This window comes from Bicyclus anynana, chromosome 15, assembly GCF_947172395.1.
Source record: "Bicyclus anynana chromosome 15, ilBicAnyn1.1, whole genome shotgun sequence".
Lineage (NCBI taxonomy): Eukaryota > Metazoa > Arthropoda > Insecta > Lepidoptera > Nymphalidae > Bicyclus > Bicyclus anynana.
Genome location: NC_069097.1, coordinates 14419415 through 14440808, shown reverse-complemented (window position 1 = coordinate 14440808; position 21394 = coordinate 14419415). Strand labels below are relative to the sequence as shown.

General features: G+C 35.2%; 1 protein-coding gene across 1 annotated transcript in view; it reads right to left on the bottom strand.

Moving 5' to 3' along the window:
* LOC112047888 (GTP-binding protein REM 1) overlaps positions 1-20090 on the bottom strand; it is a 124472-nt gene extending 104382 nt beyond the window's left edge. The window contains exon 1 of the mRNA XM_024085172.2: positions 19518-20090. Within this exon, the coding sequence (XP_023940940.1) occupies positions 19518-19938 (421 nt within the window). The 5' untranslated portion in view covers positions 19939-20090. The remainder of the gene's footprint in view (positions 1-19517) is intronic.
* Between the last annotated feature and the right edge of the window lie 1304 nt (positions 20091-21394).

Below are 21394 nucleotides of genomic sequence, written 5' to 3'. Positions count from 1 at the left end.
AAAGTAAAGTAAAACAGTAAGCAGAAACGTTAGATAGGTGTACACAATTATTTTAGCTTATTTCATATTTGCATTGAGTAATTCTTCGGTGTCTGTATCAGTTAAACTTTTTAACCAATTTGTTATTGTTAGACTTGCCTGATAACTTATAAACTCCTAAACGAACACTACTCTATACCACTGGATACACTGTATGTAATAATATACCTTCGCTTTCTGCAAATTAATATTACCTTGAAGTGTATCCACTATAAAGTAAAGCTTAATTAAAATTGCTTGGCTCAGTTTGAAATTTTTCATCGCGTTTCACCATAGAGTATAAAGCGGCTATGTCAGAACGGCGATGTAACTACCTTCACTGCGGTAAATTTCGCTGACTAATTTGTTTGATAAAAGTTTTCTCTAGCTTTTATAGCTATAGTTGTAAAAACGAACTTTTACGATTATTGTTAACTAACTGACGCCGCGCGGTTTCACCCGCGTGATCCCCGTTCCCTTAGGAATACTAGGATAATATATAGCCTATAGCCTTCCTCGATAAATGGGTTATCTAACACTGAAAGAATTTTTCAAATAGGACCAGTAGTTCCTGAGATTAGCACGTTTAACCAAACAAACAAACTCTTCAGCTTTATAATATTAGTATAGAAGTATAGTTTCTCACCTGTGCCACAAACTTTCAGAATCGTTTCAGTAAAGTTTTTTCTAATGGTCTGGATTAGAATATCGATTAGATAAAATTGTACAGATAAAACATCGCACGCACGTATCATCGCATGATGATGATGATGAAAACCTAAAACTGAAACCGAACCGTTTTCTGAAAGTAGAGAAACAATATCACACTAAAGTCTTTCATTAAAAGGTTATTAATTCTATATTAAACAGAGATTATTTCCCAAAACACAGGATTTACTTCGTGATATTGCTTTGTGACAGCTGTCATGTACACAACATGGCGTCCTGTATTGGTTCTGTAAGGCTAAGCGCACATTGTAAGCCGCGTGTTTGTTTTATCTGTATTTTTAAACGCACAATAGAGTTTCATCTATTGGAACGTAACAAAAATATATTTGTTTATGTACCTTTTCATATATTTGTTGTGAGAGTTGTTTCAGAATTTCTGAAAATATATTTTTCACTAGACAGTTTAAATAGTTAGACTCAGTTGGGGGCTTAGAGTATGGATGTTAGTTTTCATACAGTAGTGTTTTTTTTTTAATTTTAACCCGCGACTTTGTCAGCGATCAGATACATTCATTGTTACGTTATTTGTTTACATACATTTATTTTTTTTTCTTGTAAAAACAACGTTCGCTTTGGTTGAACTTACTTTTTTACTGAAATTTTAATGACCTTATTTTAGACAGCACAATTAAATATAAATTGGACAGAACGCATTACTGCAGTCTACAAAGCGTACTAGGTAATTGTTATTTCCATCAAAAGCGAGTCAAACTATTATAAAAAAAAAATATATCGCACCTAGGAAAAATAATGCTGATATATCTATCAAAGGGGAAATATAGTAAGATTGAATATACCTATACTAATATTATAAAAAGGAAAGATGTTTGTTTGTTTGTTTGCTGTTGGAAATTGCAGTAGGCTACAACACTACTGAACCGATTTGAAAAATACTTTCACTATTGGGAAGCTACACTATTTCCGGGTGCTTTAGGCTATATTTTATCCCCGTATTCCCACGAGAACCGCGATTACCGGTTAACTACGCGGGTTAAACCGTGTGGCATTCTGGTTTAGATAAAGATTAAAAAATCTAGAATTGTTTTCACTTCGACCGTGTGCGTGATACCTTATGGGGACGAATAAAATATTTATCATAAAATACACAAGGGAACAACCGTGATTACGGAGTAGGCATATTGATTGATAACTTTGATTACTGTTTGCTTAATAAACTACTCGTGTTTATACCTATTAGTTTGCTATCTATTTCATCGCGGAGATCCTTATGTACGTTATATACCACAATATTAGTTGGGCTTTCATTTGTTTCTGAAAACCAATGTCTGTTCCTAAAACAATATGATATTTCTTGATGAGTTCTAATATATATTCATATCGAATGTAATCTATGCTTATCTTGTATTAAATGTAAAAACATTTCGGCGATACTCTTAACTTTGAAGTTAAAATTAATTATTAATATAAATAATCATACATAATATATCATAGGTGAATCTCACTAAGAACATCAAACGCGATTAATTTAGTATCATCATCATCATATCGGCCGATGAACGTCCACTGCAGGACATAGGCCTTTTGTAGGGACTTCTAAACACTACGATCCTGAGCCGCTGGCATCCAGCAAATCCCTGCGACTCGTTTGATTTCGTCAGTCCGCCTGGTGAGGGGTCGATCAACACTGTACTTTCTAGTGCGGGGTCGCCACTCTAGGACTCACACCTTGGGACCCCGACGTCCATTCAGCTCTTCAAACTATGTGACACTTTAGCTTCGCGACTCGCTGAGATATGTCGGTGAATTTGGTTCTTCTACGTGTCTCCTCATTTCTGATTCGATTCACTATTCTATACTAATATTATAAAGCTGAAGAGTTTGTTTGTTTGCTTGAACGCGCTAATCTCAGGAACTACTGGTCCGATTTGAAAAATTCTTTCAGTGATAGATAGCCCATTTATCGAGGAAGGCTATATATTATTCCCCGTATTCCTACGGGTACCGGAACCACGCGGGTGTAACCGCACGGTGTCAGTTATTATCTATATAAAATCTGAACCACCTCTGATAGTTCCATCAGAGCTTAATTACTTTAATGGCCTCCTAACAAGCCTTAATGAAAACAGGCGCCATTAATTTTAACGACGCTCGTGCTTCCCTTTCCTATTAGCTGTCGTCAACAAATTACCCCTTGACGATATTGAGTTATACTTACTGCATACAAATAAAACTTTTTTTTATAATATTATTATTTTCATTAATTAATATTTGGCGACCTCTCTGACGCAGGTAGTTGTGGTTCTCGATAGTAAGTTCCTGACTTGGATTTTCAGCTCGTGTCAGTATAGCATTTTATAATATCCAAATTGGCTCTGCAGGCTATTCGTTATAATGGTGATAATTATAGTCAAATACAGTAAAATCTCCTTATTCACGTTTTCACTATTCGCGGATTAAAACATCGCAATACCTACATTCGCGGCTATTTCGTTATTCGCGGATCTGATTGACGAAACTGACTAAAATCTGCAAATTTTAACTTTAACTTGCAAATACCTATTGCCGAAAAAATGGATTTTAAAAAATGTCAAGCAAGAAAAAATTTAAAAATTTCTTCAAATCATTGTCTAAGACTAAAGATAATAGTTAATCAATATAATTTAGTTTTTTATTTTGTCACCCAAGAACATATCCCTTATAATCCCATATAAAATACCATTCCATATTCACGGTTTTTGTATTCGCGACACATTTAGAGAACGTATCCCCCGCGAATAATGAGCTTTTACTGTACTTAAAATACGAGGGTACCAAATGCACCTAGGTCCGGGAAGAGCCGACAACAAACTCACCCCATCGTTCTGCTAACATACTAAAAGCACAATACCATTTTACCATCAAACGCTTTCATGGTTTTCAAAAGCGGGTAATTGTATGCGGACGGCGTTTCCCGTAACCGCTGGTACAACATAAATTTTGCATACAACGTAACAAGTTTGCGATAGACATAGCGAATGTACTGAAACAAAGGGTTGCTATGTAATATTCATACCGCATCTGATCTTTGGCGAACCGTGAGGACCGCCTCGGGGTCGAACGTCTATTGTTTGTGATCGTAATCGGCATTTTTTGTTATTGGATCACATAGTTTTTTTTTTTAATCTTTTACAAGTTAGGCCTTGACTACAATCTCACCTGATGGTAAGTAATGATACAATCTAAGATGGAAGCGGGCTAACTTGTTAGGAGAAGGATCCTTTTAGTTTCTACACGGCATCGTACCGGAACACTAAATCGCTTGGCGGTACGTCTTAGTCGGTAGGGTGGTAACTAGCCACGGCCGAAAGCCTCCCACCAGCCAAAAAAACGCGTACCTGCGTTTAGTTTGTACAAGAGTATATTTCCACTGTTGTACTAGATAACCTTAGGTATATATGTTACTCAGTGGATATGACCTCTGCCTCCTTTTCCGGTGGGTCTAGGTTCGAAGCTGGTCCGGGGCATGCACCTCCAACTTTTCAATTGTGTGCATTTTAAGAAATTAAATATCACGTGTCTCAAACGGTGAGGGAAAAAAAGAATTTTTATAATTCTCTGCGTGTGTGAAGTCTGCCAATCCGCATTGGGCCAGCGTGGTGGACTAATTGGCCTACCCCTCTCATTCTGAGAAGAGACTCGAGCTCAGCAGTGAGCCAGATATGGGTTGATAAATGATGGTGATATGTTACTACCTCGTTGGTCCAAAAGTTAGGTTACCATTTAGTTATAAAACACTGAGCTTTTCTATATCTATGTGTGTCTTTAAGACCCATAGAGACTAAGTAATGTTCTAGACATCTCTACATTTAAATTTTCCGTCAGATATAATCATAGTTGTAGTAGTAATATGCTTGATGCTCACGCTAGCAAAATGCAAAGCAATGCAAAATGAGCAAAAAATATAATAAGTAAACTTTTACTAGACTTTATACTCTCTAGTTTACTAATTTAAGATGCATAACTAAGAAGAGAAAAAATAAAATGTTCAGCCAGCCCGAGTTCCCAATGGAAATGAGCAAAACTTTTCTGTTCTATACCCTCTTTTTTTTTAATAATTCCAAAACATGTCGTCCGCAAACTGAGCCGAATTGGTACAAGCTCTCGAATACAAATTGGTATTTGTGATATGGAATAAGCGGCATAGATTTGATAACAAAATATGCTTTTTATTCGACGTTTTTTGGCTGATAATATGGTAGTAATTTCTGCCGAATTTATCTGCCCATGGAAAGTTGTGTCTACTACACATTGTCTACGCAGTTTAGTAATAATTAAAAAAAAAATAATAAAACTTAACTGGCTAACATGCTTGCACCTAGTCATATGCCTCTCATCTATACTATTATTATAAAGCTGAAGAGTTTGTTTGTTTGAACGCCCTAATATCAGGAACTACTGATTCGATTTAAAAAATACTTTCAGTGTTAGATAGCCCGTTTATCGAGAACCGCTATAGGCTATATATTATACCCGTATTCTTACGGGAACGTAAACCACGCGAGTGAAACCGCGCAGCGACAGCTAGTATTTTATATAGCGACTAATCATCATTATCAACCCATATTCGGCTCACTGCTGAGATTGAGTCTTCTCTCAGAATGAGAGTGTTTAGGCCAATAGTCCACCACGCTTTCCCAATGCGGATTGGCAGACTTCACACACGCAGAGAATTGAGAAAATTCTCTGATATGCAGGTTTCCTCATGATGTTTTCCTTCACCGTTTGAGACGCGTGATATTTAATTTCTTAAAATGCACACAACTGAAAAGTTGGAGGTGCTAGCTCCAGAATAGGAGGCAGAGGTCATACCCACTGGGCTATCACGGCTCTCACACACACCACTACAAATGTATAATTAAGTAGAAACAGAAAGTGTGTGCGGGGGTTCAGTGACTGTGAAGTAACCCCCGCTCTCCGGTTACACCCTAATTAATTTGTCGTGTCCGATGAGAGTTGTGTTGTGAGCTGTATTTAATGTATAACAAATAGCTTTATGATGAAATAAATAAAATCAATGCTGATCCTACTAATATTATAAATTAGCTGACGCCGCGCGGTTTCACCCGCGTGGTTCCCGTTCCCGTTGGAATACCGGGATAATATATAGCCCATAGCCTTCCTCGATAAATGGGCTATCACTAAAATAATTTTTCAAATCGGACTAGTAGTTCCTGAGATTAGCGCGTTCAATCAAACGAATAAACTCTTCAGCTTTATAATATTAGTATAGATGCGAAAGTTCGTATGGATGTTTGTTTGGATGTCTGTTACTCTTCAACGATGACTACTGAACCGATTTGGCCGAAATTTGGAATGGAAATAGATTTTACTCTGAATTAACACATAGGCTACTTTTCATTCAGGAAAAATCCATGGTTCTCTAGGGATTTGTGAAAATCTAAATTCCACAAGGTCGAAGGCGCGGGCATCCGCTAGTATTATATATAAGTGAGTTTTCATGCCTGTTTGTTACATCTCATCAACCTCATAGTATGAAAGAAAATTTTATAAGTAGGTACTATAATATTATAAGTACTCATATTGGATGTTTTTGTAAATATTTTCCAACATGTAAGTAATGTTCGAATTGAATGGCAACGGCTTTTCATAAAAATGCTTCTCAAAAAATTAAATTACATCAGCTGTTTCTGTCACATTCCATATAGTCTAAGAGTCAACATGTTAATATTAATACAAGAAATAGTTTAGTTTTAGTGAGCACATCCGGCCAGTACTACGGTAATTCTTATTTCTGCCGCCAAACAGCATTGCTGTGTTGCGATTTGAAGGACATTGCTGTCGGTGTAAGTACAATCACATGAAGCTTAATACATATGGTTCAGGTTGTAGATACAATTTGAAGGAAGTGGTTCTTGTATGCCCTGCAAAGTACTCCTCTGAATATTATTCTAGGTGATAGCTTTCCACTTACCATCATTATTAAATACTAAAAAAGTTGTCCATCAAGAAAAGCTGTGCTAGGCGAGATGTGAATTGTGATCAATGTTAATTTTAGAATTCAAAATTAAAAAAAAAAATTGTTGGTGTATGTTTTCCTTAGATACTATCAGAAAACAACTGTTATATTATGCTTAAATGTAATACTGCATGGAATGTTATATAAATATATTTACGAGTAAATATATTCTCTGTAAATAAACTCGTAAATATATATAGAATAGTTGAAAAAAAAACATATGTACTCGCTAAACAAATTTGCTCCTACTTTATTTCCAAAATTGCTTTAGCATTAAATCCCGTAGATACATACGTTTGTAGGAAATTAGATAGTTTAAGCGACTTCTTCGACTCCTATACATTGTATGCAATAAATATTTATCTAAAAAGATTTTTCAGGACAAGTGGGTGCTCGTATATAATTTCAAGTTTTGTTTTTACTTGAAGAAAATTATAGGATATTTTAGGAATAATAAATATTTACCGCCGACTCATCTCTCATACTATTAGGGATCTTTAACAAATTTCGTTTCCCCCCAATCATAGCAATTGGATTGGGAATCAGAAATGTGAACGATATTGCCTCAAACCATATTTAGGGACCCCAGTACGCGGTTCGATCGGTTAGTTTTTATAGACATGATTCATATAATAATAAGCGAACTGTTAAACAGTTCACCTTATCACAACATTCTTTTGATCTTATTTTTGGGATGTATTTAAACAATCATTTCATTTTATTAGCAGTACTAGCCAAGTACTAGCCTACTATAAAACGGAGGAGGTTTTATTCGAAAATAGAATCATTATAGGCCCTGATTGTTTTGAAAAATAAATAAAAAACTTTAAATTGGAATAAAATGCAGCGTTCTTGTCATGCGTTAATTTTTTTATTTAATTTTTATTGAGTTGCGAATAGAGTGAGATTTGAAGACATGGGACATCCTGGACGGTGTAATTACCTTTGCCTTTTCTCATGTGAAAGAAAAATAAAATTAAAAAGCGAGAATTTAAAAAACAATTGGCGTGAATAATTGATTTTTTAAAGAAATTCATTGTTAATTAGTGACCGTAACTTACATATTTTTCAACAATATTTGTCTTCATCTAGTGAGAATGGTGATCCTAATTTGGAGATGGATGAAATTTTCAATCTGTTACCATCAAAGTCGAGACGCATTTACTTAAATACCTACCTAGGTAAAGTGGAGAAAACAAAAACGAATGGATTCACTTATGAAAGGGATTTTTTAAATTATTATCTCCCACGTTTACCTCACATACTCATTATTCATCTTCACAGTAGTCGGAAATTATGTTACCGGGTAAAAGCATCTCCCTTAATATTCAAAATTGTAGAATTTGTATACATTTAATGTTCAATTAAAATAAATCATTGAATATTGTACTAAACTATTTTATTTTCTCGCAATCGTAGTGAAAAGCAGAGTGTAATACGTGGGGCTAAACCCATTATAAGCTCGGTTTCTATTTAGCGGCCTTCGCCTTACGTCTCGGGCCCTAAAAATACCTTGTATATAATGGGTTTTTTTTAGCGCCTTATAATCTACTATTTTTCATATTATTGTGATATATCAAATGAAATAGTTTGTTAAGAGGATCTAAAAAATATGAAAAAATTAAAGTGAATAGTTTACAAGTTATTGAATAAAATTGACCATTCCCCTTATTTCCGAAACTACTGTACCTTAAATTTTGAAAAAAGAAACTAAATTTAGCTTTCTACTTATAGATTACAAAAAAAATGTATAAGCGTGCCGTTAAGTAAACTAGGAAATTAATCAGACCGGTGACACTAACAGTTAATTAAAGGTACGAACTTTGCGAATAACTTGAGCAAAGTTAATATTTCGAGCGAAAATATCTTTAAGGATTTCAACTGTCGAATTTCAGACTACTTCTAATTAAAATGGCAGATATTAGAATTTCCAGCATTGATAATAACTCAACGGTCTCTCATCGGTGATTAGGAATTTATGCTTAACTAGGGAACGACTGCGATTTCGTGTTATAAGTTCCTCGATTAAACGTGGTATTAACATTAATTATTCAAGTTATTGTAGAAGGGAGGTATCAGTGTTGTTGGTATAAATAAGAGATATATATAAGATAAGAGATATATATAAATAAGAGGGTATTTGATAACTTGAGCTCAGTTGTTTGTTAGGCAGCGTAGACACCGTTACGCTGCCAGTCGCGTTAGTGCAATAATGTTAAATTATTGATAAGTTGTAATTATTGTTTATCATAAATTTTTTAGTGTGGGCATGGAGAACATATTGGGCAGGGAAGGGTAACTCCTTCCGACTCGGACGTCAGCTTAGGGTCGTTTTGGAGGGGTATTTTGGTCTGAGTGTATCAGTCCGGGTGCCCCCGAGATCGTGTGTTAAAAGCCCACGTCACGTGAATGGGTGACGTCAGATATCGGGGACCTCGTCTGGTTGGACCACTGACTTCCCAAATTCAAAGATTTTTTGGAAGAAATGAATCAACATTACAGTATTAATCCAGGATTCGAAATCTCATGATCCGAAGCTAACAGTATTTCTTTATATAACGTTTTTCTTATTTAGTAAGTGCCTCAGAGAAACGGTAAGAAAAAAAAAATCAATTAGGAGAAAAAGGGAACGAATTTATTTGCCACTTTAAAGGCTTTAATGGTTTAGTAATTACAGGCCGCAGCTACTTCGCTCGTTTCCCGTTACAATGTACGATGAGTAGATACTTTTGTAATTCTGAAAGTAGGGAGTAAGGAAGATTTTCATTTTCCTTCCAAAATTACTTTGTAAAAGAAAATTCAGAAACGGGAAATGCCCACCAGCCAATAGCCTCAGGAACTCAGGTATACCCCCAAAGAGTATCATCATCATCATCATTATTATCAACCCATATTCGGCTCACTGCTGAGCTCGAGTCTCCTGTCAGAATGAAAGGAGTTAGGCCAAATAGTCCACCACGCTAGCCCAATGGGGTAGCACATTAAATATCACGTGTCTCACGTTTAATAAAAACATGTTTCTTAAAGAAAAAAATTACTTTTATATCCTTCTTCTTGCACAAAAAGTAACATTTGAAGCAGTATTTTATTTTTTTCTGTTACCAAAACTCAGACTAAATACCTAAGGACTAGTATCGCACCCAAATTCACAAACAAAATTTTCTGGCATTTTCTAAGGAAAACGAGCTTAGATTTCATACATATCTTATACTAAACTAGCAGTTTTTGTTAGTTTTTACATCATTTAACTACACAAAAAGGTATTTTTACGAAGGTTTTTAACCGACGGACACGATTGTAAACTATGAAACATCGATTCTATAGAGACAGTGTTTATAATCGCATAAGATCGTTAATCATATACTTTGACAGAAAAATAATGTCTTGCGAGGCAGGTCTTTATCTAATTAGTCTAAGTACCAAAAAGATTAACAATCAAGGTAACGAACATTCAAACCAACAGTCCTCACAAAATGACATAAAACTCAGTGTGTCAAACTTCTTATGATCAAGTTGTGTTGTTTATTCATGTAGAATTATCAAGTTTTTTAGTTATTTATGTAAATTGCCGGGTGGTTAGGATATGCCATGGCCGAGAGGTTAGGATGGGCACTCCCTTTTGTCAAATGTCTGAAATTACTTATTAATTAGCTCAGGATATTATTCAATAAAGCAAATGACCTGACCTGATGTTAAAATATAATAATATCAGTTCTAAAGTTAACATTTACTCTGAATCATTAGGTATACAGTTTTCGGAAAAAATCATCTCTACTTGGTACTCTTATGACTAAAATGTGCTCATCTTATTTCATTTTCTTTCTTTTTCTCATTTTTTCTTCTTTTTCTGTTACTAATGCATATTGAAATGAAAATGAAATGAAAATGAAATGAAAATGAAATGAAAATGAAATGAAAATGAAATGAAAATGAAATGAAAATTTATTGTTTTATCAAGTTTACATAGCTGATTGGGCTGGGACCTTCTATTAAGTACTAGACCTGTATCAGAAAGCCCCGCTCTTCCTTAACTATAATATTATTATAATTATAAAACAAAAACAATAATTTTAACATAAATCAAATAATACATAATTTTCTTACAATTCTAACATGCAAAATAAGTGAGAAATATAAATAAAATTGTGTGCATGAGCATGCGTACAAGTGCGTGTGTGCGTGTATGTGCGTGTGAGTGTGTGAGTGTGTGAATGTGTGTGTGTTTGTGTGTGTGTGTGTGTGTGTGTGTGTGTGTGTGTGTGTGTGTGTGTGAGTAATTGCAACTGAAATGGAATGTGTATCCAATCTAATATTCCTGTTTATTGTTTTGTCTTAACTAACTCGGAATTTATTTAATAACGTTCAACAGATCTTCGGTTTCATCATAGGTAAGGCCTTGTAACCATGGAGAGAGCTTCCCTTTGCAGTCAAAGTAGTTTAAGGGGTAAATACCCAAAAGTTTATTAAGTCTATTATATAACATACTTGATCGTTTTTTATATTGCATAGCTGCAAAACAAGTTTTGTTAATTATTGTGGTTGTAACGTTGCCGTAACGTCTTTTATTTAAATGATCTGGATTAAAATGAAGGGATTTGTGCAGTTTCAAAGTGGCGTTTAAGATGAATAATTGTCTTACTGTTAACATTTTACTTTCTGAATATAATAAGTCCGTAGGGTGTTGATAGGATTTAAAATATATGGTTTTTAATAAGTACCGCTGAGCTCTTTCAACTTCAACAAATCTTGTTTTAGCAGCTCCTCCCCATAAAGGAATACAATAAGTTAAGATGGGTTGTGCCAAAGCAATATATATTTTGTTGAGCAAGTTAGTCGGAGCAACATATCTTAGTTTCTTAAAAATCCAGTTCAATTTCCTAACCCTATTTGCAACTAGTTCAATTTGTGGATACCAAGACAACTTTTGGTCAATCATGATACCTAGATATTTAATAGAGACTACTTTGTCAATAATAGGACAACCACAGGCTTTACTCGTTACGTCACCGCATTTATGAATTCTTATGCAAAGGTCATTTTTTGGTTGACTATTATTTTTTATAGAGAAACAAATATAATTAGTTTTAGCAGCATTAAGAGTAAGTAAATTTAGATTTAACCATGAAGAAACCAATGCAAGACCTTCTTCAGTCGAGGATGTAACTTCCTTCCAGGTTCCATATTATGTTCTTTATTTGTGATATTTATGTTATCTTTTATTTACTGTTGTACTTCTTTATTTCATGCTGTGTTTATTTGTAAGTAATCACTAGTCTAATCGTGATTCAAGCTGACAAGTTGTAAAATCAGCGGCTCCAAGAAATTAATTAAATTAAATTAAGTTTTTTAGTTTTTATTCTTACTTTTTATTGTTAAAAAACATAATAAACATTATTTTATTTATAGTAGTAAACTAAAAAAGTACTAAGTATAGTGTACCCATGCCAAAACCGCAAGACCAGTTTGACGGGTGAAATATTTGAAAGTCAACGAACAAAGGAGTTTACCCGGGGAGTATATTTTTCTATTTTCTTTGCTTTTTATCATTACATCATACTATTAAATAAGGTTTTTTTCGCACATTACACTTTTACATTCTCGTTAATCGCGAGATACGTCCCTTCACACAGGAAAGACAAAAGTTTCCTCACTTTGCTTGACTGTTCGTGGAAGTAAAGTCGACGTAAACTTAAACTGTCTCAGACATCAAAAACATACACTACAATATAGCGTCTCGATTACATACAGTAGGTACATAATGTAAATTACATAATTAATAACTTATTACATAATTAATGTTTCCACCACAAATTGTATTTTCTACAAACAATTATTAACAAAAGTAGCTACCTACATAAGTTAAATAATATTTAAGCTTTTGTGTTGAGTTATACTTTCATTCCATGCTAACTGTAATATATAAATATGTACTTGACATACTAAATTAGAATTTATTTTACTTAACTTCTGAACAGATTTTAAAACAATTTAGTATTATTATTTAATTTCACATTTTCCATCTCACTTTCACTTTTCTTTCTTTTGTATGTTATCTATTTTCCTTCTCTAACATTTATTCTGATTGGTGTGTTTCAGGACAACCTGTATGATGGCACGTCCAATGTTAACTCGACGGGCTGCTGCAATGGAACAACAACTCCAGTTAAAGAATGCCCTACTGGAAATAAAGTCACTGAAAAAGCTAAATTCAGATTTGATGAAGGAACAAGACGATAATGAGGAGGAATTGAGGTCAATTATTGCAAAAAACTCCCAGTTAAAATCTGAGCTTGCCGAACTACACAGCACTCACATTATGGTTTTAGAGGATCGGAACCAGCTTCAAGAGGCAGTTAACACATTCAACCAGTGTATACAGACTTATGATGAAGCTCTGGCTAAAATATCTATGTTGGAGGATGAACTGAACAGTGCACATAAAACAATTAATGACCTTCAGTCACAATTACAAAATTATGAAACACAAACCACAAACACTCTCTATAATGAACTGCTTGCCTCATCCACATCAGTCCCCGCACCAATGCTGTGCATTGATCTGACTTGTGACAGCCCATGTGCAGCTAAAACTACTGCTATACCACAATTTGGGCATTCTTTATTTAATAGCCATAACAAAATTAAAAAATATATTAAAATTAAGAAATACATAAAAAAGACTCAAAAACTAATTAAGTTTCATAACTCTAATAAAAAAAACTTGGCCTTAAGAAAGGAACGGTCACTGTTAATAAAAAAAGTAAATAGTTATTGTTCCTTACTTGAAAATTCCAGGGAAAAGTATGAAAATGAAACACAAAGTTTACAACAGGAATTAAATCAAATGGAAAATTCCTTGCAAGAAATAACTGCCAAATATGAGTTGTCGCAGAGTCAGATCCATGATCAGATCATGGCTGCTGAAGAGTTGTTAGCCTTAGGTACATATAATATGGCTCGTTTTGAGTCATTAAGTAATAAATGTCAATGTTTAACTCGGGTACCTTCGGTTAACCAGGACTGTAGTATTGTATCAAATTCTGACTATATAGTATCAAGCCAAAATGTGCAGTGTAAAAATAGTGTCATACCAGTTCCGTCAATCTCAATTAACAATTTAGGCTCACATAGTTTTAATTTGTTGAACAAGGCTCAAAAAAAGACTTTAATAATTTCTGATAAGTTAGGTAAGGATTTTGGGTCCATTATGAGCTATTACCTAAATCATTCAGTGACTAATAAGTGTTTTCCGGGGGCTAGTTTTAATTATTTAATAAATAGCTTAAATTTAGAAAATATACTTGATTACTCAAATGTTATTTTGTTGTTAGGGAACAGTTTAAATATTAAAAGACATCAAATACTAAAATGTGTTGAAAAGCTATTAGTATTACATAGTAAAACTAAATGTAAATTTACATTATGTGCATTTCCTTACTATAGTTCAATGGCTAAAGAAAATGCGCATATTCATAATTTAAATCTTATGTTATATAACTTGACATACCATCACAGCGATGCATTTTTTTATTTTGACATGAATAAGTTTACCTCATGTTATACGTTGACTAAAGATAATTTATATCTGCCTAAAAAATTCAAGCACCATATAGCTTCTCTGTTGGCTTACAACTTAAATGAGTCAGTTACAAGTGTTGTAACTCAGTCTATTGACATTAATATGACATGTAATAATAGTGGTTATGTTTCTATTGACCAGAGTACGAATGATAGTACTGTCTCAATTGTTAATTGTAATTTAACCGATCCAGTTACAAGTATTGTAACGCAGTCTTTTGACATGTTTACAACCTGTACTAATAGTACAAATATTTCTATACCTGACTGCAGTACCAATCCTAGTACTGTTACAATTGAAAATATTTTAAACTAGAAAATACGACAACGGAGATGCCCTGTAACATTAACCTTGTACACCAAAACATACAGAGCATCAACGGCAAGGAATTAGAAGTTGAACTATTTGTAGAAAAATTCAATATACACATCTTATGTATTACGGAGCATTGGCTCACTAACTCACAGCTGTCAGTACTTAATATTAATAATTATTCATTGTCAAGTGTGTTCTTCAGAAGGGCTGGTCATGGTGGCTCTTTAATTTTTTTACATAATAACTTAAAATGTAAGAATCGAAAAGATATAGTTAGCCTTTCTGTAGAATGCATTGTTGAACTATCCTGTGTGGAGTTGGAACAAATTGTTATAGTATGCGTGTACAGATCCCCTCCGGCTGACTTTGATCAATTTGAAGAGGTAATGGAAGATGTAATGAGGCGATTGTGCACATCTTCCAAACAAATACTGATTTGCGGCGATTTTAATGTTAATATTCTAACAGAAAACTCAAAGTCTGTTAGATTTCTTAACTTATTCAAATGTTTTGATTTGACACATGCTTTTAACGAACCTACTAGGATAACCGCAACTTCAGGTACCTGTCTAGATAATATATTTTATAATTGTGTGCTTGAGAGAAAGAAGATAATAAATAAATTAAGCTCTGATCATAGTGGTCAAATAATTACTATTTTAAATAATAAAACCAATAACAATCAATGGGTAAAGTATAGGCCAATAACTGAAGGTAAATTAGAGCGATTCAAAAACACAATTATTTCTAAAATTCCAAGTCTTGCATTTGAAAATAGTCATCCAGACTTGCTCTTTGGTACACTTTTCAAGACAATAGACAGAGAGTTTAGTAAAATTTTTAACTTCAAACGCATTAATGCTAGCCAAAAATTAAAGTTTAGCGAATGGGCTACTGTAGGTATCAATAAAAGTAGAGATAAATTGTACGAGTTGTACGAAGAAAAACAATATACTCAAACGCGAACTTATTTAGATTATGTAAAAAGATACTCAAAAATTTTCAAACGTGTTTGTATTCTTGCGAAATCGTTACACATCAAACAGAAAATAATTGAGTCTGAGAACAAGATACAAACCACCTGGAATATAATTAATAGAGAATCAGGAAAAATCAAACCGCGTGATACGAGTTTTGAATTAATTGTCAATGACAAAAAGGTAAACACTGATAACGAGGTTGTTAATGCCTTTGAAGATTTTTTCCAGAATGTTCCTATCTTGTTAACAGATTCACTGGATTCGTCTGCTACGGAAGCCCAGAGACTATTAAGAGGCAATGTTAAAGAGTGCAACGATCTTTTTGAATTTCACCATATCACTGTATCTGACATTAAAAAATCTTTCAATTTGTTAAAATTAAAAGAACTGGAGATCTGTGGGGCATGTCAGTGAAAGTAATATCTAATATAATTGATGTCATTGCTCCCCACTTAGCCATTATTTTTAATGAATGTGTGGACTTAGGTATTTTTCCGAACCTAATGAAGCATGGCAAATTGATACCACTTTTTAAATCAGGAGACAAATCAGATCTTAATAATTATAGACCGATTACAATATTGCCAACACTTAGCAAGGTCTTTGAAAAAATCATATTAAATCAACTTTTATGTCATTTTAATTTAAATAACTTGTTTCATCCTGAACAGTATGGTTTTACAAAAGGTCGCAATACAACTGATGCAGGGGCTAAACTTTTAAAACATATTTATGAAGCATGGGAAAGTTCTAAGAATGCTATTGGTGTGTTCTGTGATCTGTCCAAGGCGTTCGATTGTGTTGACCATAACACTCTTTTACTCAAGTTAAGCCACTATGGCATCAAAAGTGTTGCGCTTGATCTCATTGCCTCTTATCTCAGTGATAGAACACAAAAGGTATGCATAAATGATATAAAGTCGCACGGTTCCACTACCAAAATGGGCGTCCCACAGGGTTCAATTCTGGGTCCTTTTTTATTCCTAGTGTACATAAACGATTTACCATTCCATGTCAGCGGCATATGTGAGATTGTACTGTTTGCTGATGACACATCCTTAATTTTTAAGACGGACAGAAATAAAGATAACTCTGACGACGTAAACCGTGCCATGTCGCATGTGTCGCATTGGTTCACTGCAAATAATCTACTTTTAAATGCCAAGAAAACTAAATGTATTGAGTTTTCATTGCCAAATGTAATAAAATTAGAAAAGTCTATAATGATCGATGGTGAAACACTGGAAATGGAGAGTTCCACAGTTTTCCTGGGAGTGACCTTGGATTGTAAACTTCAGTGGGGTGCTCATATAGAAAAACTGTCTGGTAAACTCAGCTCAGCGGCATTTGCAGTGAGAAAAATAAGACAGTTCACTGATGTTGATACAGCTAGGCTAGTTTATTTTGCGTACTTTCACAGCGTAATGTCTTACGGTATTTTATTGTGGGGCAAGGCTGCCGATATACAATCTATATTTGTACTTCAAAAAAGAGCAATTCGAGCAATATATCAATTAAAATCACGCGAGTCCCTTCGTCAAAAGTTTAAAGAAATAGGTATACTAACAGTAGCCTGTCAATATATATATAACAGTATAGTCTATGTAAGACAAAATATTAATTTGTACAAACGAAAAGGAGATTTAAACCCACGTCTTACTAGACACGGGCATAAGTTAGTTATTTCTGCATATCGTCTCCAAAGAGTAAAAAAATCTTTTGTAGGTTTGGGTGTACTCTTCTATAACAAGATCCCCAAGACTGTGATGGACCTGCCAATGCATAGCTTTAAGCAATGTGTTAAAAAACATTTACTTAGTGGAGGTTACTACAACATTGATGAGTTCCTTAAAGATAAAAGCGCTTGGAGGCCATTGGATCAGCTTCCACCTTCACACAGGAAATAAAACTATAAGAAATTGTAATTGTTATCAATTGTAAATTATAATACTGTATGACTTTTTCAAAAGAGCAACTGTTGAGTTTCTTGCCGGTATCTTCTCAGCAGAACCTGCCTTCCGAACCGGTGGTAGAATCTTTACAAATAGTCAACTGACGTGTCAAAAGTGCTTGTAAACTGAGCCTACTTGAAATAAATGATTTTTGATTTTGATTTTTTGATTGATTTATAATTTAGTTACATTTTATTATTTTAGTTAGTGTAAGTGATTGTAAATAAACCCAATATATATAAAATAAATAAATAAATTAATAAGTCATAGTTTTTAATCAGAGACGTGCACTTCATATATGCAAAAATGATCTACCTACTCCGATAACTCATTCATCATTATCAGCGTTTATTAACGGCCCACTACAAGGCTAATCCTCCCTCCTTATAGCTTAGACCCACTACGCTGCTTTGATACGGGTAGGCGGTTGGCGTGATAATGATAATTCTTTAACTATCAGATGTTATTGATAGCGACACGGACCGATGACTAGTTGCTCTCTCTGAGAATTTTATCTAAAAATTTCTTTGAAGATAAACTCAGTATCTCATACAGGATCCGAACCCAGGACCATCGTGATCCGATATCACATAATCTAACCACCAATGGTTGGTCCAAACCAACGAGGCAGTTCATGATAATGATAAAAACCTCTAAACTCATTACGAACCTATATTGGAGTAGAAATATTTATTTTGTAACCAACCAACAACAATATTTGGAACATAATGAAGTATCCAAGAAAATATAAGAAGACAATAAAAATAACATTTTTCTTTAGATGATAGATATACGCTGCTATGTAGGTATTAGGCAACTAGATAAACCCTAGTATTAGCACTAACAGTCAACTGTCTAGACGCTATAAAAAGATAAACTGCACTTCAAGATGGGAACTGTTGCTAAGTGTTATGTTAAGTTTACAACCCGAATATATTTATCACTAGCGGAACTCCCGCGGTTTCACCCACATAATTTCCGTTCCCTTAGGAGTACGGGGTTAAAATTTGCACTTTATTACTTGCTGATAATGTAGCTTTCTATTGGTGGAAGAATTTCCGAAATTGGTTTAGTGGTTTAGGCGTAAAAGCGTAAACAAACTCACTATACGAGTAGTTTACATGATATTGTCAGGATCTATCTTTTTTTTTATTCTTTACAAGTTGGCCCTTGACTACAATCTCACCTGATAGTAAGTGATGATGCAGTCTAAGATGGAAGCGGGCTAACTTGTTAGGAGTAAGATAAAAATCCACACCCCTTTCGGTTTCTACACGACACCGTACCGGAACGCTAAATCGCTTGACGGTACGTCTTTGCCGGTAGAGTGGTAACTAGCCACGGCCAAATATACGTATATACGTTTAACTGTTAGAAAACTTTTCACCAGCCAGACCTGGACCGATTAAGAAAATATCAATCTGCCCAACTGGGGATCGAACCCAGGACCTCCGTTTTGTAAATCAACCGCGCATACCACTGCACCACGGAGGCGGAACTGTTAGAACTCATAGAATACTGTGGTAGGTATACTTAGTAAGATTACAGCGTTCTGTAATTCTACCGAGAAATATAATGGAAAGTTTTTCTAAAGCGGAAATGATATGACGTCCGCAGCTTCCATTTCCACATCTCGCAACTGAAGGGCTGCGTATATGTTAGCACAGCGATGTATTTTTACACTCGAAAGTAAACATGCATGTTCTTGTGCTTGATTTACGCTGGCCTCGTAAACTGTTACAGAATGATTCACGGTGGCTAGCGGTATTTAACGACCGGGGTTTTTAGCACAAACAGAGGAAGATAATACGTCGAACAGGATATTTCTTTCACGTGAATCGGACAAAAAACGGGAGGCACCGCTGCATTAATACTATAAAACCAAGTAGGACGTCTGCCAAGTTTTGAATCGAAAAACTCCGCATTTAAATATAGTTGGGGAGGTGAATGAACGGTGTAGCACTGACCTCCTTTCTGTGTGGTGTTGAATGTGCGTAGTCTGTACGAATCCTCGTCTGGCTCTTCCTCTGGCTGGTGAGTGGTCCTCGGCACATCTAGGAACGCGTTGGAGCGTCTCGGCTGGCTGTGCTGCCCTGGAGGCGGACGCCGGCGGGCGGACGCCTGCCTCCTCACTTGTGGTGGAGTTTCGGCTTCAGCTAACCGCGGTTCAGAACTGTACCGCGCTCTGGTTTCTCTATCCAACTGTTGCTGCTGTTGTCTTCGTTGCCTGACTGAACGGCCACCAGTTATTCGCGCGGACTGGGATCTTGTAGCTGGTCGTCGCCGAGGAGCGGGCGTAGTCTCCATGGGCGCCGCCAGGGCTTCCATACTCGCGGAGGAGGGCGCGCATATCGACTGCGAACGCTTCGTACGTCCGTCCGTTGCCATGGTCGCGACGGTACTGAAGTGAGCGCCGCCCGCCCGCCCGCTTGGGCGGTACTTGTTGCATCGCTTATATTAGCAGTTTTCAAATGTCACTAATTCGTGTGAGCTTTTGTTTGGGCGGCGTGGCGTGGAATTGTTTTGTGTTTGTGCCGTGCTCTATATATTTTTTGTCTACGCATTAGTGTTATGGGGAAAGTGTAGTTTCTATAATTTACATGCTATAGCGTACTAATAAGTACGAATAGTTCATATGCTATACAGAAAAATACCCATGGGGCGTTACCGGAGCAGTTTTTCCAATTGCGTACTTTGCTCAGGGCGCCTTGCGAGGAATTTTGTTAGTATATTAATCATGTTCTATTTTTTGGTTATGTATTATAAACCACAAAACAGAATGCGGTCCTCATATTACGCGCACTCAACTTCTCATAGCGCCTGGTCTATTATAGACATTTACAAGTAAGTATATAATTTTTAAAAAGTTCATTTACTTCAATAAATTTTGTCCTTTTAATATCACAATTGTATGTAACATTAATTTATAATTTATTTGTCAGAAAATTATTTCTATATAAAACAATTTAATTTTTTATAGCTCGACTCAGAAGTGCCTAAAGAAGTTTTCACTTCAAAAGTTAAAATTGATTTGAACATACGGGTCATATAACGTAACTAGCCAATGTCCCGTGATTCCATCCGCGTAGTTCTCGTTCCCGTGAGAATACGGAAATAAAGCAGCCTATGACACTCACAAATAACGTGGCTTTCTAGTGTTAAAATAATTTTCAAAATCGGTTCAATAGATCCAGGGATTACATCCTACAACACCACAAACTTAGCCTCTTTATAATATTAGTATAGATATAACAAAAATCCGAATAACGTATTTTTTGTTGGCCTGACCCGGGATTCGAACCCTGAACCTCATTGTCCGTAGTTGAACCAACTAACTACGGGACCAATGAGGCAGACCAAGAAAAATCTTAACAGCCTGAAGTTGGGAAATTGGCACACCCCTCTTTGTTGGGCCCCCCGTGCCTCGGAGAGCACGTAAAGCCGTCGGCTGTCTGCCGTCCCATCGGACTATAAGAGTGAGGGAAAAGAGAGTGCACATGTGCTTGCGCACACACTTGTGCACTACAATATCTCCTGCGTACAAGGTTAATCTCAGCATGAGATTGGCTGAAAAAAAAACATTTTAGTCGGGAGCATATTATTATCTATACTTATAATAAATCTGTAGAGAGGTCAATTCTGTACATGAAATATATTTCCAAAATAACTATCAGGGGGTGATTAGTGATCGATAGTGATGTCAAAAATGCAATTAGTAAAGTTTTGTCCGTCTGTAAGATAGTTATGGAAACAAAAACTCGACGTATTTTAACGAAACTTGGTACTTATTCATTCATTAGTCATTATTGGTAATTATTCTTCATACTCCTGGGCAGGTTATAGT